This window comes from Camelus dromedarius, chromosome 27, assembly GCF_036321535.1.
Source record: "Camelus dromedarius isolate mCamDro1 chromosome 27, mCamDro1.pat, whole genome shotgun sequence".
Taxonomy (NCBI): domain Eukaryota; kingdom Metazoa; phylum Chordata; class Mammalia; order Artiodactyla; family Camelidae; genus Camelus; species Camelus dromedarius.
This window is the reverse complement of record NC_087462.1, coordinates 17,039,954-17,055,077: the sequence shown is the minus strand read 5'-3', so window position 1 is coordinate 17,055,077 and position 15,124 is coordinate 17,039,954. Positions and strand designations below refer to the sequence as shown.

The window sequence follows — 15,124 nt, the reverse complement described above, 5'->3', positions numbered from 1 at the left end:
TAGCCATCTCCTCCAACCCGCATCCCCCGGTTAACACCTGCGGCAGCAGGCAGTTGGACCAGGAACTGTCCGCAGGAGCGAGGGAAAGCAGTTTTCTGGGGAAACCAACAGCGGAACTGTTCAGTATGAGCTAATTGTTAGGGGAAATATGACCAACTCCCCCATCTTTTAATATACCTCACACTTTATCCGTATTGATCTGCTTCTGCTAAAGAGGAAATTCAGGGTTTATCTACCTGTCTGTGCAATCAAGTGTGTTGCTGGACCTATCGGCAAATTACAGGAGCCCCACCAGGATCTTGCCTTTTAGTTTCTAATTTCCGCACCCACGGCAAACGTGAATAATCAGCAAAGTTAATCAGCACTTGATCTTTTGGGTGCCGTGCGTGTCCAATATCCTGAAATTGGAACAGCAAGCAGGCAACAGGAATTCCCAGCTCCTGCAGGGAGGATGTTCAAGATCAGACCCCCAGGAGTGCAAAGCATTGAGGAGTCAGGGAGAGGGGACAGGAATATCTTGGGGCCATAAGCAGACATGAAAGTCAGGAAGACAGCATGACTACACGATTCTAAAAGCTACCTGGACGGCCAATACCAATGCCAGCTGAGTGGGGAAAGGTAAGTGCTCTTGCAAACTACTTTACAAAGCTACTTACTCATAGAAAGTCGTCCATCCTGTCTCATCACTCTTGGTGGCCAGGAGACCAGTGTTCCCGTCATAGGTCATGAGGCCGAGCTCCAGGTTCTGTGTGGACACGACCTTGAGCCCTCCGTTGGTGCCCACCGTGAGGGTGATGATCTGGTTGTCGGGCATGAGCAGGTGGCGGGGCGTGCCACTGCTGTCCCGGCGGATCTTCAGGGAATTTCCATTATTGTCAATCAGTTCCGTGACATCACTGTCAGCACTGTACGTGAAATTGTACAGGTACTCCCCTGTCACCAGGCTCACCGTGTACTGGTGGACGCCATCGGCGTTGAAGACGTACAACTCCTGCTCTCCGGGGGAGGCGGCCTCGTACTGGTTGAAAGCGTTCAGAACGGGCTTGTTCTTGGTGACCGCCCTGATCCGAATATTCCCAAGGTCTGCGATGTAGACGGTCCCGTCCGGAGCCACCGCTAAGGAGGATGGGGAGTTGAGGACGGCGTCCGTGGCGTAGGCGTCGTCACCTGAGTAGCAGTTGCAGCTGACGTCGTTTTTGCAGTCGCAGTCCGAGGCCGCCCCAGCCAAAAGGCAGATCTCCCCGTTGGTCGTCACCTGGCGCAGACGGTTAATCTTCTTCTCGTCTGTCTCGGTGATGTAGAGGACCCCCGTGTGAGAGATGGCGATGGCGCTGGCGGACTCCAGGGCAGAGTGGATGGCGAGCTTGCTAAGCGAGTAGTCGATGCCCGGGACCTGGCAGTGCATGGGGCGCCCCGCAATGATGCTGACCTGGTGGTTCTCGGTGATGCGGAGGATGACGTTGTTCTCCAGGACGTACAGGGAGTTGTCCATGGGGTTGACGGCCAGGTCCGTGGGCCACTCCAGCCGAACCTGTGGGTGACACGGCCTCAGATGAAAGGACAGCCTCGAACACACTCAACGTGTAACTGGGCAGGGCCCTTCTAGGGGTTTTATGCAGCTGGGTGGGGTGGGGGGCACTTACTGTTTTGCTAACACACTGGACAAGAAGTGCCCATCACTGAACCACCTGCCCACTGCCCACGCTGGACATGCACGGCTGAGGAGAAGGGACTACCACACGTCTCCTGCTCCATCATCTGCTGCGGCCAGAGGAGACCACGAGTTCTACTCACGATGCTCTTCTCAGCCCCAGATGACCGGACCAGGGTCAGAGTCATCACAGACAGCCAGACATAGGACTGGGGGAAGGCAGCCCCCACTCTGCTCCCCAAGCCGTGGGCCTGAGGAGGCTCTGTTCACTGAGAGGGGGCACCTTCATCTAATTCACAGGAAGGAGTCATGGGGTTCAGAAGGTGTCCCTGACCCATGGGGTGGCCAATGCACAGGCTGGCCAGCGAACTACAACCTGAGTGTTCGCTTGCCAAAATGAACTGAACCAAACACTCCTTCTCTGCAGAATCTGAACTGAACATCTCAGCAACAAGGTGCCAGTCAGTCAGCTGAGGAATTTGAGCTGAGATGAGTGAAGCTGACCGAGGGTTGAAAAGGCCCTTATCGGAAGGGCAAAGATAGATTCCAGGTTGTTTGAGGACCCGTATATTAAGGTCCGGTTCCTCCTGTTGTACCTGAGTGAGCCTCTCTTCTCTGCTGATGTCAGAGCCCGGACTGAAAGACTGTCACTTGGGGGCATGTCACAGAGGGCTCTGCTCTAGTTACCACCGCACAGAGTGGAGGTTTATATAGTGGGGATGCAGTCACTTCAGATTAACAGGGACGTTCTGACTGACACATAATACTACATGGTATGTTCTCAAACCTGCAATAATGATGGAGAAGAAAGGTGATTACACGGTAACTCCTACCCTATAATCTGCCACGGCTGGAGTGTGTCACCAGCTCCACTTTTCTGAGCAGAATTCCCCCCTCTCTCTTTTTCTGTTTCTCTCCCATTTCTAGCTGACGTTTCCCATTCCTTCTTGCTGTCCAGTTCCTCTCAAGCCTTCTGCCAACAAGCCTGTGATGTGTCTTTATAGCTCCTCCTCCTCCCACGCCACTTCCAGCCCAGCCAGGGCACTGGTGAGAACTGGAGGCCAAGGACTGGTGTGGTTCAGTACTGAGAGGAAAGGACAGAGTCCCACCTGGGCCACATCCATGCTGGAGTCACAGCTCAGCGGCCGGACAGCAGTGAGGTCGTTGGAGCCCAGCAAGGTGGAGATGATTCCATTCTGGTCGACCTTCCGGATCATGGTGGCGTCGACAAAGTACATGAGCCCATTCTTGTCTACGGCGATACCTGAGCGAGGCAGACAGTGAGGGTGTGTCTCTTGGCTTGTGGGGTGGGGGTGGAGGTGGGGATGCCCTACTGGGCATTAGCCTCTTGGATGAGGGAACTTACTGGATGGATGAGCACACTCAGCAGTGGCTCTCACTCTTTTAAGGTGACATCCTTTCTCACGGGCACTGTGCTAAGAGCCACCTAATTCACAGGCTGCTGGCTGTCTCACCACCTAGCTAAAGAACGACCCTTGGGCTACAAATGAACCGAGGCTGCAAATGAATGAGTGAGGAGATAATTTTGCATCCACTTTTTTTTTTTAAGGAAAGAAGTTATTTTCCAAGTTCACTGCTTGAAAAATTAACAGTAGGAAATTACTTGAACGCTCACAACGGATTATAACAATGAGGCTGCAGAAACAATGGATCTTGCAGTCACAAACTCCCAACACAAAATGCATCCTCCAGGAAGTATTCCACATTAAGCCTCGACTCCACCCAGCACATCAGTACCCTGGGGGGAACGCGGGTCCCAGCACTCCCCTGGTGAGAGGCCAACAGGAGCTTCTATTTCTTTTGCATTTTCACCCCAGTGCCCAAGCCCAAGGTTCTCCATCCTTAATCCATGCTGCCGCATGCTTTCATGGGAGCTAAAAATGCTACCAAGAATTGGACCTTCAAATGACTGGTCCTTTTCTAAAGTACCTTCAGTCCTTTTCAGACAGAGCTCCATCAGTTCTAAGAACCTCTTCCCCTCCAATCCCAGACCCTGGGAAATCACACCCATTCTTAATTGCTACCATTTATTGGGCATTTGCAAAATGTCAGGTAGTGCTTTAGACTCGATACACACTATTATCTGACATGAACAGCTGGGAGTGGTTGCAGGCCCCCACGGGGCTCCGTTCTCTCTCCAGCCCACACAGCTGGCCCTCCGGCTCACGGAGCGAACGCTGCCTTCTGACTCTCCGTGACTGGCGGCAGCCAGCCATCTCCAGGAGCAATCCATCCCACTTTCCATTCGCAGCGCATGTGGGTGATGGGAGTTTACTTCAAATAAATAAATACGGTTTTTAAAAAACACTCACCCACACACCAAAGCGATCTATCAGACTTAAATTATTCTCAGCAAAGCTGCGTTGCGGACTGCCTGGGCTTAGCTCAGTTCCAGCAGGAAGAGAGCCCAGTGGGTGGGCGCTCGGGGGGGGGGGGGCTCCCGGGGGCGGGGCTGTCCCCTTCTGCAGCCTTTACCTCGAGGGCTCATCAGGGTCGCATCCACAGCCTTCCCTCCATCCCCGCAGCGGGCTTCGTCAAAGGGCAAGCACTGCTCTCCAGTCCCGGCCACGACTTCCGAATTCCCAGCCAGGTCTTTGGATCCGCTCAGAGACTTGACTCGGTAGATCCGCCGGCTGTTGGTGTCAGACACGTAGAGGGAGCCGGACACTGGGTCCACTGCCAAGTAGTACTTGTGGGCCGGGTTGTTGCTTTAAGAGGAGCAGCACAAAGAGAAATGAGAAGGGGCTAGGCAGGTGGCCTCCTGGATCTAAGAGATGACAAAAATCCCAGCAAGACTCTGACCACCTCTAGTGTCTTTCCACTTTAGTGAACTGGAAAGAATCTAACATCATAACTCAGTGTTCTGACATAGCATGGCTCGTAGCTACTTCTAATTGGACTTCAGCAACTCACGCTATCAAAGAATTCATCCCCTGCCATCATGCTAAAACATGGTGCTTCCTTTAACTGGTGCAAAAGATCCCCCTCTGATCCCGCTTTCGTGTTTTGTGTTTTGTGGGTGTTAGTTTCCTTTCTTCCCCTGTGGGTCTGTTCTCAAGTGGGGACTGAGGGACACTTCCATGTGACGATGCTCTCCTTGTAATCAAAGCTTCCTCAGTGCCTCCAAGCTACTGGATCGTTCATACTGGGGCAGCCTGCAGTCCTCCTAACTGTGTGATGGGCAGCTCTCCCGAGCCATCCCCAGTCCTCAGCCTCAGACCTTCTCTATTGCTCCCCGGGGTGGATATGAACAAAGTTAGCATCTTGTGTGAAGAAATGTGACATCTTGCTGATACCATGTCCAGAATCGGAATTACACAGGGAAGAGATACAGTTTTCAAATCTTGGGTAATAATGAGGTGACCGGTGTGGACCAGGATCTGTCAGGACCCGAAGCCATGCTAGGAGATAAATACCTTACTGCATGTGAAATGTATTGAAAGGACATCAAGGCTTAGAGACCCGGATCTCTTTCTCTGCCGTGCCTCTAGCTGCCCTATGTGTTGCTGACTAGGACAGGGTAAGATCTGTAGACTTGGCTCCAGACTAAGACACAGGAAACTCTAAACTCCACTGAGACCCAGCTGGTGACCTTCGGGAAGTCTTTTGGCTACGAGGGTCCTAGACTCCTTATTTGGGAAATGAAGATGACGTATCGGATCACCATCTGTGTCGCTTTTGGCTCAAACCCTACATTTTCATCCCTTTGCAGTGTCTGTCACTGGTTTGCTGTTGAAACCAGAATGGATGCTCACGCTGTCTCCACACTGGTTATTAGCATCACTGCCTCTGGGATGCAAGCAGCAGGATGCAAGCACCCTCTGTCCTAGGGTGGTTCACCAGGTTTTGGTGCCACATGCCTAAAATAAGCACAGTCCTTTAAAAATGTTTTCAGTCATTTTTCAACTGTAGTTTGGGACTATGGGCAGAGAGGAGTCTGGAAATGGGAAGAGGAGGTGAAGGCGATGGTAGTGTGGGAAGCATCTGTCCTGTACACATTAGCTAGTAAATTACTAATTAAAACACCACCATTTGGGTTCTCCCCCTATTTAAGGAAGAAAGGGACTAGGAAGCTATTTTTAGGAACAGTTTGTGCATCGAGACAGTCTTTAATTCCAGCTTCTCCTCAGGTTGCTATTAAGACACATAATTGAACTAGAAGTCAAGGTCTTTCTAAAATTCCAGCCTAGAAAACAAGTTTGGAAGAGCAGGCTACCTGGGTTCCTTTCCTTCTTTTATTTTTTGGCTATTAAGTCTTTAGAGTATCCATATATGCAAAACAAATTAGGGCAGAAAGGGAAAAGTTCATGACATTTTTTAATTAGATGCTGCCACTTTGTTAGAGAACGCACGGGAGCTGGTGTGAGCGCAGGAGCTGGGGCACCACACATCTGTGCCTCTCTACGAGCAAGATAATTAATTCCGGACTTTCTAGGGAGCCCGGTTCAAGGAGGCTTTTCAAAATCTCCGACAGAAGAGCGGGGAGTTGAGGGCGGGGGTCAGGTCTGGCTGGGAGTCCACTCTTCCCCACGGCCTCACCACTCCCTGCGATCAAGATTCTTGCAGAGAAGCTCAGGTGGATGGGATGTTCGCGCTCCCACATCGGGGACTGTGGCCGGGGGCTAACGGAGTATGTACGTTTGAAGGGGATTGTGACATTTTAAAAAATTTGGCGCCAATTGGGGTGTTTATAACCAGCCAGTCTGGGGGCTCCTGCGAAGGAGCAATGCATGGCTCTTCCCCTGACTCTCATGATCTTGTACAACCTGACTGTGTAACTTCGACCTAACATCTGTGGAAGCCTCTGCCAACATTTCATTTCAAGGAGTGGAGAGAAGCATTCCCTCGAGCATTAAAATACATGGTTTTGTTTTTTCCTCCTCTTCCAAATAAAAATAAGGTCATCTTTCTTCCATTTTAGTGCAACCTGGAGTTTCCCTAACTCAGTAATGGGAGGCTTCCCAGAGCAGCATGCACATATGCATATGTGGTACCCTGTGGGGGTGAATTGTACCAGGACGGTTTTAATGATAACCTTGGGGCAACCGAATGACAAAGGCTATTTAGACAAAAAGTACTGGGTCCACACCCTTCATACTACTTAAAAGTGATTTAATTCCATGAAAATTCCCAATGCAGCTGACTACTGGAATCATTCTGACCAACAGATTGGCAATTAACTTGGTTTTTTTCTAAGTGACCATATATCCAGGGGAAAAAAAAAAGTCATTAATGAGTTGAAAATGAGTTTTTGACCCGTTTCCAGTTCATTAAAGCTTTTGTGAACCCAGTCCAGCATTTACAAAAGCCAGAAGTTTGCCTCAACTGTTTAGCCCAATTATGGACCGCGCTGAGCAGTCGGGATAAAAGTTCGCGGAGGGTTCATTATCTTACACTTGCATCTTCCGGAAATTCTAATTACTGTCAGCTTATTTGGTTCCCTTTTTGACTGCCTTTCATAATTGCTAAAGCTTATCATATCCACAACAGACAATTAGCACGTAAAAAAGTTACTATATTTGGTACATAAAAATATACAACATTACACGAGGAAGCACAAAACAAAAGGCAAACACAACGAGGCAAACGAACCATATCAAATTATATGGGAAAGAGTTCTTCATCTTACCTATGTTTAAACTCTTTATTTCTTTATAGAAAGAAAACAGAAGGAAAAAGAACAAACAGTTAGCTGAAGAATTGATCAAGCAAACAACATTTTTGTTTCTCGTATAAAAGGACCCAAAAAAGGGGCGGCCTCTTTCTCCCCCCCACCTCTAGCTGACAGCTCCTGGCTCAATTACTGAGGAAGTTCCTCTGATTTTGGACTCCTGCCTGCCGTTGGAAAATCTAGACAAGAACGCTTGAATTCTGTGACCAGCAATGTGGCTTCGTGTGACACAAGATGGCAAGAGGTGAAATGGGCTAATGAAGGCATGGCTGCTGGGAGGGCGGGAGGGGAGGGATTCTAAAGCCAAATTGAAGCTCAGCTGTAAAGCGTGCTGTGACTCATCTGTGACACCTGCCCTGGGAGTTGGGGGGAGCTGGGTGACACCTGTGCCACATACTTCCCATTGGCACCTTAAAGACTCCATACCACGCGCGAGAGAGCCCCTGCCCACAGCCACCTGCATTTGCCAAACACTCTGTACCCTAAGAGTCGCCACCATTTCCTGTCCCTGCTCCGTGCCACCCTCCCTCTCCCCATGTCAACTCGCACATGTAGGACCCCAAGGACTCGTTCTTCCTTATCGATAACGCCCGTGAATGCAACCTACAGGTGATTCCATCCTCTCGTCAATGGAGCCCAAGACTCCAGTTACCATTCTTTTTCTGGAAAACTGGTGAAAGTTTTGCTGCTTTTTAAATTTTCTTTTAAGAACAAAAATAACCTGTTTCAACCAGAGAGTGGCTGGAAGTTAACAACGTGAGGGAGGAGAGGAGAGATGCTTTGGCCTCAAACAGAGAACTGCCCCCCAGTCCTGAGGCCTCCAGGCCAACCTGGAAGGAAGCCCTGACCCCTCTTTCCCTTCTAGCTGAGGGAGGCGGCTTCAGGGGAGGAACAAAGAGAGTTTAAAGCCTTGCCTCCTGCTTGGGTGAAGCTCAGGCCTCTGCCAGGGGCCATCATTAGTGGTAGGTTTGCACAGGGATTACATTTTTATATTTTATTCCAACGTGTTAGTTTTTTGCAAAAAAAAAAAAAAAAGTTAATTAAATGATGCTGATAACTCTTGAGCTCTGACTGGCATAGTGCAATTTAAGATTCATTCCGCAAAGCCCGGTGTCTCAGGGCGGCAGCCGGGAATTCTCGCGTCTGTTTTATACTGCTTAATGAAAGTGAAATGTTATCTGCACCAGTGGTAGTCATATGTGGCTCTTAATTATTGTAATATCAATTCCACTTTTTTTAAGTCAAGATTTTGTGAAAAGACTGGCTGGGAGTTGGGTCTGCAGACCTGACCTACTTCTTCCCTAAGAACATCTGCTTTGAGTTGATTAATATAACATTGATGTTGGGGGAAGGAGAAGGGCAGGGGGCACCGAGCCACTGAGCGGGCTGAGTCCAAACGATCCTTTGGATGTGAGCTTTGGAGAAAGGCTGAGGTCACTGCTGTCCCAGGGCCATGAGCAGAGTGGGTGCTTAGCAGGCGACAAACCCAAGTAACAGCACCAGCGCGTCAGTCTACGCAGATGCACGGGGGACCTACTTACAGGGGGCTGGCCCAGGCTCTGTGTCATGGCCCCAGTAACACCATCCCTTTAGGTATACCCTTCGAGGAAAAAGTGGTGCCTCAGACTCCAGAATTGAGACTCTCAGTGACTCCCCTGCGAAGACTTCAGGGTCTCTCCGAGCATTCCCTGTGTATCTTGGGAAGCGCTCAGCAGGCTGTCTTGTGATTTACGTGTGTGTGCTTGGCTCCCTCGCTTCATTGTGAACTTAAGCGAGTCAGTCAGTGCGGACGTGACTTAGAGCTGGTTCTTAGGAGAGGGCCCTGAGAGAGTGAGGGCTGGAGAAATGGGTTCTTGAGAGAAGGAAGGAAGGAAGTTGCTTCCTTGAGTGCTGGCAGACCCTGCCTTGGAAGAGCTCCAGCCCCTCACGGTCCGCTCAGGACCACACCGCTGTCTCTTTCCAGCTCTCTCTGTGCCGCAGAATAGGGTGGAGTTGGAGTGGCCATATTTTGTGTTTGTTTGGTTTAATTGTAACTAGAGAAGTGAGTTGGGATTTAGGGGTATGTGGCCCCTCCACAGTCCTTGTACCATCTTTTAGATGACCACTAGCCATTCTGGTACAGGAGTGGTTTCCAGGAATGCTCCTGCTTTGGTGTGCTGATTCACCTGGCGTCACCACAGGATATGGAGTGCCCAAAGCAGGCGTCATATATCGTGGCGTGCCAAAGTAGTTAGTAAATAACAAATTTTAGGTTATTTGTCTAGATTTTGTGATGTTTGCAGTAATCGTCCGCTTCCCAAATTTGCAATTTGTTTTGGTCTTCTCGTCCTAAATACTATTCAGTTTCATTCCAAAATTGCATAAGGTTCAGGCTCCGGGAAACCTGGATCTGTCTTTGGTCCAAGAGCTTTGAAAATGGTGCCAAGAACTATCCAGAATTTCATGGGAATATTGTTGTTACTATTAATCTGGACAGGGAGGGGCTGTGTCATGTTTTATTTCCTAACCACCCTGCTTGTACCATGACCACAGACAGAAAGCACTTCCTCTCTAACTGGGACCATGTATTCCTCTGTAACATCCTACGCCAGCACCAGGCAGGGTCTGTCCCAGCTGAACTCGCAGGCAAAGCTTTTCCTGGGGGACACTTACTTCCAACGTCTGCTGCCCCTGCCTGCCTTCCCGGGCTCCCAACTTTCTTGTGCCTTCTCCCTCTCCAGCACTCACACTCCTGGGCCAGGCAATTCCCTTCCCTAAACATCCTCCCTGATGCACGATGCCACTGACCCACCCCGACAGCACCATCAGAATCAGCATGGGGAGGTGTTCCAGTTGCAGAAAAGCAGAGTTAATATCATAATACAACTTTATATTTGGAAAACGAAAAAAAAAAAGTAGAATCTCAAACGTTCAGGAAGGTGGGAGATTCTTATGTTTATTGCAAGGAGCCAAGTTCTGAAAAGGCAGAGAGATACTGTCCCATCGTTATCATTTACTACCTTGTATTGGGGTTCAGTTCCTGAGATGTTTTCAACCTGGGGAGAAAGGAAAGATTTTTCTCCAATAGAAGCTGACCCTAAGATGTGACTGATAGATTTACTGTACTCCACAGAGCTTGGGTTTTCTAAGGACCACCTGAAGAGGGTGACAGTTATAAGAAGGGAAATGGGCTCCTGGAGGTGGAGTACCACGCACTGAAAATGTCGTGAATGCCAGCGGAATTGGCACAGCCAGGTGATAACCTGGGAAGAAGGCATCTTGTAGTATTAGAAGTATTGCACGCGAGTAGAACGCTGCCCCTACGTGTCTGGGATCGGCAAAGGAGGAAGCAAGGGAGGAGCAGAGGGAAAGAACCATGGGCACATTTAAATAAAATTCAGATTCAGAGGCTCAGCTCTGGGTGGGTAAGAGAGGCAGGGATGGGCATCAACTCCCGAAATTGAACCATCATCCAGCTGCCAACTCACAATGGAGAAAAGAAGAAGCACGACAGGTGTCTTCCCCTGCCCCGCCCCAACCCCCCCTCCCTTTGCTGGTTACTGTTTTGAAGAGAGCGATTGACGGCTCTTTGTTTTCAGGTACGTAGTGGGAAGAAAAGAAGAATCAAACCAGTGTTCTTGTTAGAGCTTAACTTCTAATCATCTGCATACCTGGCTGATGAAAGGGAGAGCTAGTCCAAAGGCAGTTACAAAGGGGGGAAAATCACACAGCTGTTGAGGGACACTGATAGTTACGCTCCCGCCAGCTGTCCTCAGTGGCACACGTGGGCGTGGCGTGACTCGCTGGCAGTGGGCTTGTATCACTGATGCTGTGGCCCCTACACGGAGACACGGAATCACGGACAAGTTCCAACAAAAGGGAGGCCCCTGGTCTGTGTCCCTTTTACTCGAGCAACGTGTCTTGATCTCGTCCTGTGAGCCAGGCACTGCTCTGGGGCGAAGACGCCACACGTGCCTGCTCTACGGAAGTTCACACACTGGGGCCCTAAAGACTTGGCAGAAATGGCTGAGAAACAAGGCAGTCAAGGGCCTTGTCGCCTTTACGGAAAATCAGAGTTCAGTGGTCCAGGGGAGGGTGAGAATTACTTCTGCTAGGGAGACTGGACTTCATGGAAGAGGGGCCTTCAAATGCAGCCTGAAAGGTGGACCTGATGAGGCAGATGAGGCAGAGAAGGTATTTTAAGTAGAGCCAGCAGCATGAGTCAAGGTTTGGAGGTGAGGATGTAGCAGGCAAGTGCCATGTGGCTCTGAGCTGGAAGAACAGTGACAAAGAAGCAAGGGCCAAATGGAAGATTAATAAATGAACAGCACGGTGCTCCCTCCATCCGCTTCCTCGCCTCCTCTCATGCCTCCACTTGCCCACAGGATGCCTACGAAGAAGATGCTCTACCATCATGAAAAAGGAAGTAGGCACCTTGGGAAGGAGACCTGACTGGGGATCGCTAGGGAAGTGGCTTGTCTGGTGTCAATTTCGCAGCTTGAAGATGATCCAGCCTCTTCCGTTTTGCCTCCCTCCTCTCTCCATCTTTTCGTTAACACATCCTCTTACTCCGCCCCGTGGCCTCCCCCTCCGTGTTTCCCTGCTGTGGCTTGTTGGCTCTTCTAGGACGCTCGGCATGAACTGCCTTTCCCCCTGCCTGGGTGTCCGTCTCTCACCCTCGAGTGGCACTCTCTGAGCCTGGGTCTCACCCCCTGCTGGACCCTCGGAGCCCAGCACAGGCCTGGTTCACCCTTATGCGCAGTGAATGCCCACTCGGTCACTGAGGCTGCCGCCTTCCTGGAGTGGAGCTGGGTTTTCTCCCCTCTTTTGACCCCTCCCCGTGCCTGGCACAGTCTCAGCTCCCCAGAACACTCAGCGGCGCCTGCTGGTGGTCAGAGCCCTGATCTCTCTCCCCGAAGGGACCTCGCAGACACAAGATGCAGGTGGACCCTGCGACTTCTTCTAAGTCCTTCACCTGGCAGCCGAGGCTGCTTCAGAAAGCGCCACCACCCACTCAGCGGCTCAGGACAAAATCCCAGCATCACCTCTGATTCTTTTCTCTCTTGGTACCACCCCCTCCCACCTTTAAAAAAAAAAGTCCTATTGACAGTTTCTATCAGATTTACCTCAAAAATATACCCCAACTGAAACATCCCCATCTCCCCTTCTACCACCCTAGTCCACGTCACCATCATCCAAATCCTGGGCAATTGCCCCAGCCGCCCTATGGGTTTTCCAGCCTCTATTCTTGCATACCTACAGACCGTTCTCCACGCAGTGCTCAGAATCATCTTTAAAAACGCCAATCAGATCATGTCAGCTCCATCCCCCTTCCTATTTCAACCTCCAGTGGCTGGGCATCGCAGTAAGAATATGACTTCCACGCGTCAACACGGTTGTTACGACCCTGAAGCTTCGGTCCCCTACCTACCTCTGACTTCCTCTGAGACACTCTGCCCTGAGCTCTCCGCCCTCCAGCCACATTGGACTTCTATCCATCCCTTAAGTAACCAGGCTGTTTGCTAATCCTTTTCTCTGCCTGGAACAGCTTTCCCCAGATCGTCACATGGCTAATCTCATCACTCTGGTCCCACCTCAAAGGTTACCTATTCAGCAGGGTTTTTTTTTTTTTTTTTGACAACTTTATTTGTGTCCCTTCCTTATCCCTCCTCCCTGCACCAGAGTCTGTGTTTCTTACCCTGTTCAATTTTCCTTACTGCATTAATGCTACTTGAAAAAAAATTGTTTTTTAAATTTGTCCACGTGTTTTAGCCTGAAATTCCCTACCAGACCACAAACACAACAACTGGGGCTTTTCTGGCTCCCATGTGGTTCTTTTGGCTTGTTTGTTTTTGTTTTTCTCTTTGCCCTCACCAGACAGTCCCTGGCACACAGTATATCTCCACAAGGACTTGTTGAATGAACTTGAATTTTCTCCCTTACTTATAAACCACATCTCTCCCCTTTGCTTATTGATCTCTCTCTAGGCTTGAGGGTCTGGAATCAACTTTCCTGAAAAGAGAGTTTCCAAGAGCTCCTGTCCAGCACAGAGACCTGGACTTCAGACTCAGCAGCAAATAACAGCCAGGAGCGATCTACCAGGGGCGGCCAGAAGTCACCTAGCAAGGCCCGCGCAGTAATCCTAAGTCACAGCCTAATGAGTGTGCAAAGATCCAGACAATTTACAGAGAGCCAGCCCAGCAAAGGTACTTGATGTAAGTATTTGAATTAATAAATGAGCATGAGTGGCTCTCCAACTTGGATGTGCGTCAGAATCTTCCGTAGAGCTTGGCAAAGACCAGAGATGCCTTGGCTCTTTTCTAGATTTACTCCATCAGTGCCTCTGGGGCTGGGCTCCAGGAATCCGTATTTTTAAGAAGTGCCACTTTAGAAACCACTGAATGGACCATCTGCTTAAAACAGTAGTTCTTTCCCTGTTCGGCAGACATCACGTTCGCACGTGGAGGTTTCATAAAACAGGTCCCACCTGTGTTTTACAGACACACAAAGCATTTCCCCCAAGTCCTTATTTGATTCCAGGCCTCGGTGTCAAACCTCAGCCTGCCACACAGAACATACATATCCTCTGGAGGACCTCCCAATGCAGCCAGCATCTACCCGGGGGAGTTTGGGAGCAACGGGAGCAACAGAGCAGAAGGAGGGCTTCTGTGCGGCCGCTTACCGTAGCTCCAGGATGCTGGTGACGTTCCGAGAGGGAAAGATGCGCCGGATGTAGTTGAAGTCACCGACGAAGAGGCTCCCGTCGACTCCCACGGCCAGAGCGACGGGGGCCAGCAGCTTGTTGCCCTCGGCAAGGCCGTTGCAGCTGGGGCAGGAGATGCTCCGCCGGCGGCCGTTGCCCATGATGCTGGTGATGATGGCGGGCTGCTGGGTCAGGAACTGGTTCTCCCCGGTGCCCTTGTGCAGGATTCCTGGGGGGGGGGGGGGCGGCAGAAAACGGGGGTGGTTACTGCAGCCCTCTGGGTGGGGGACACATCTATCGGCTCACCGAGGGTGAGGGGAAGGGACAGAGAGAAGAGAAACAGTTGGAAACCTCAACCCGTGGGGAGCTCCCCCATTTCTTGACGATGATAGGGTGGGTAAACCCCAAGGCCATGGTATCGGGTACAATAACAGTTCTTCAATTATCTCGACAAATGTTAAGGTGGAGGGTCTGGGAAAAACCAGCTCAACATTCTTTGACATTTAAAAGGAGAAGGTGGAAAAAAAACCTATGAGTATTTTGGGCATTTGATGAGAAATAGCCACCGGAAGGGGAGAGGGGTATCCCTGAAATGTCAGGGCTGGAGAGAAGGTTCCAGAGGAGAGACGAGGCTGTGTTTGAGAAAGGAGAAGGGCGCACGTACCACTCTTAACATTGAGGATGTGATGTTTGTCCAGGGACCAGCCACCGAGGTTGGAAGGGTCCAGCTCAAATCCCTGAAGGAGGGCCGTCCGTTTCTCCCACAGGATTAAGCTGGGGCAGGTCTCATATTCAAACCCGACAGACACTGAAAGATAAAAAGGAGTGGGGTGCAGCGCGGGGGGACAAGATGGCTTGCCTGATCGCTCCAGAGGACCTCCAGCAGGAGCGAGAAACGTGTGCTCGCGGTCACACAGATTCAGTTCAAAAAACTCACTCAAGGAGGCGGGCTGATTGCTTTTGTCCTTGGGATTCCATACAATATTAAATTCAAATTTCAAGCTGAACTCAACCTTGAAGCTTTACCCAGCCATACTCTGCGGGGATGGAAAGACCTTTCCAATGAACAGCTGGCTTCCAAAAATGACCCCAGTGATGG

The 15,124-nt window shown here is 50.4% G+C and overlaps 1 protein-coding gene across 4 annotated transcripts in view; it reads right to left on the bottom strand.

The window, feature by feature from the left end:
• TENM2 (teneurin transmembrane protein 2) overlaps positions 1–15,124 on the bottom strand; it is a 1,175,656-nt gene that overhangs the window by 43,736 nt on the left and 1,116,796 nt on the right. For all 4 annotated transcript variants that reach the window (XM_064480080.1, XM_031437753.2, XM_064480081.1 and 1 more), the window contains 6 exons: positions 14,690–14,833; positions 14,005–14,254; positions 7,302–7,322; positions 4,148–4,380; positions 2,761–2,915; positions 657–1,531 (listed from right to left, as the gene is read on the bottom strand). In XM_064480080.1, coding sequence (XP_064336150.1) covers positions 657–1,531; positions 2,761–2,915; positions 4,148–4,380; positions 7,302–7,322; positions 14,005–14,254; positions 14,690–14,833 — 1,678 coding nt within the window. The remainder of the gene's footprint in view (positions 1–656; positions 1,532–2,760; positions 2,916–4,147; positions 4,381–7,301; positions 7,323–14,004; positions 14,255–14,689; positions 14,834–15,124) is intronic.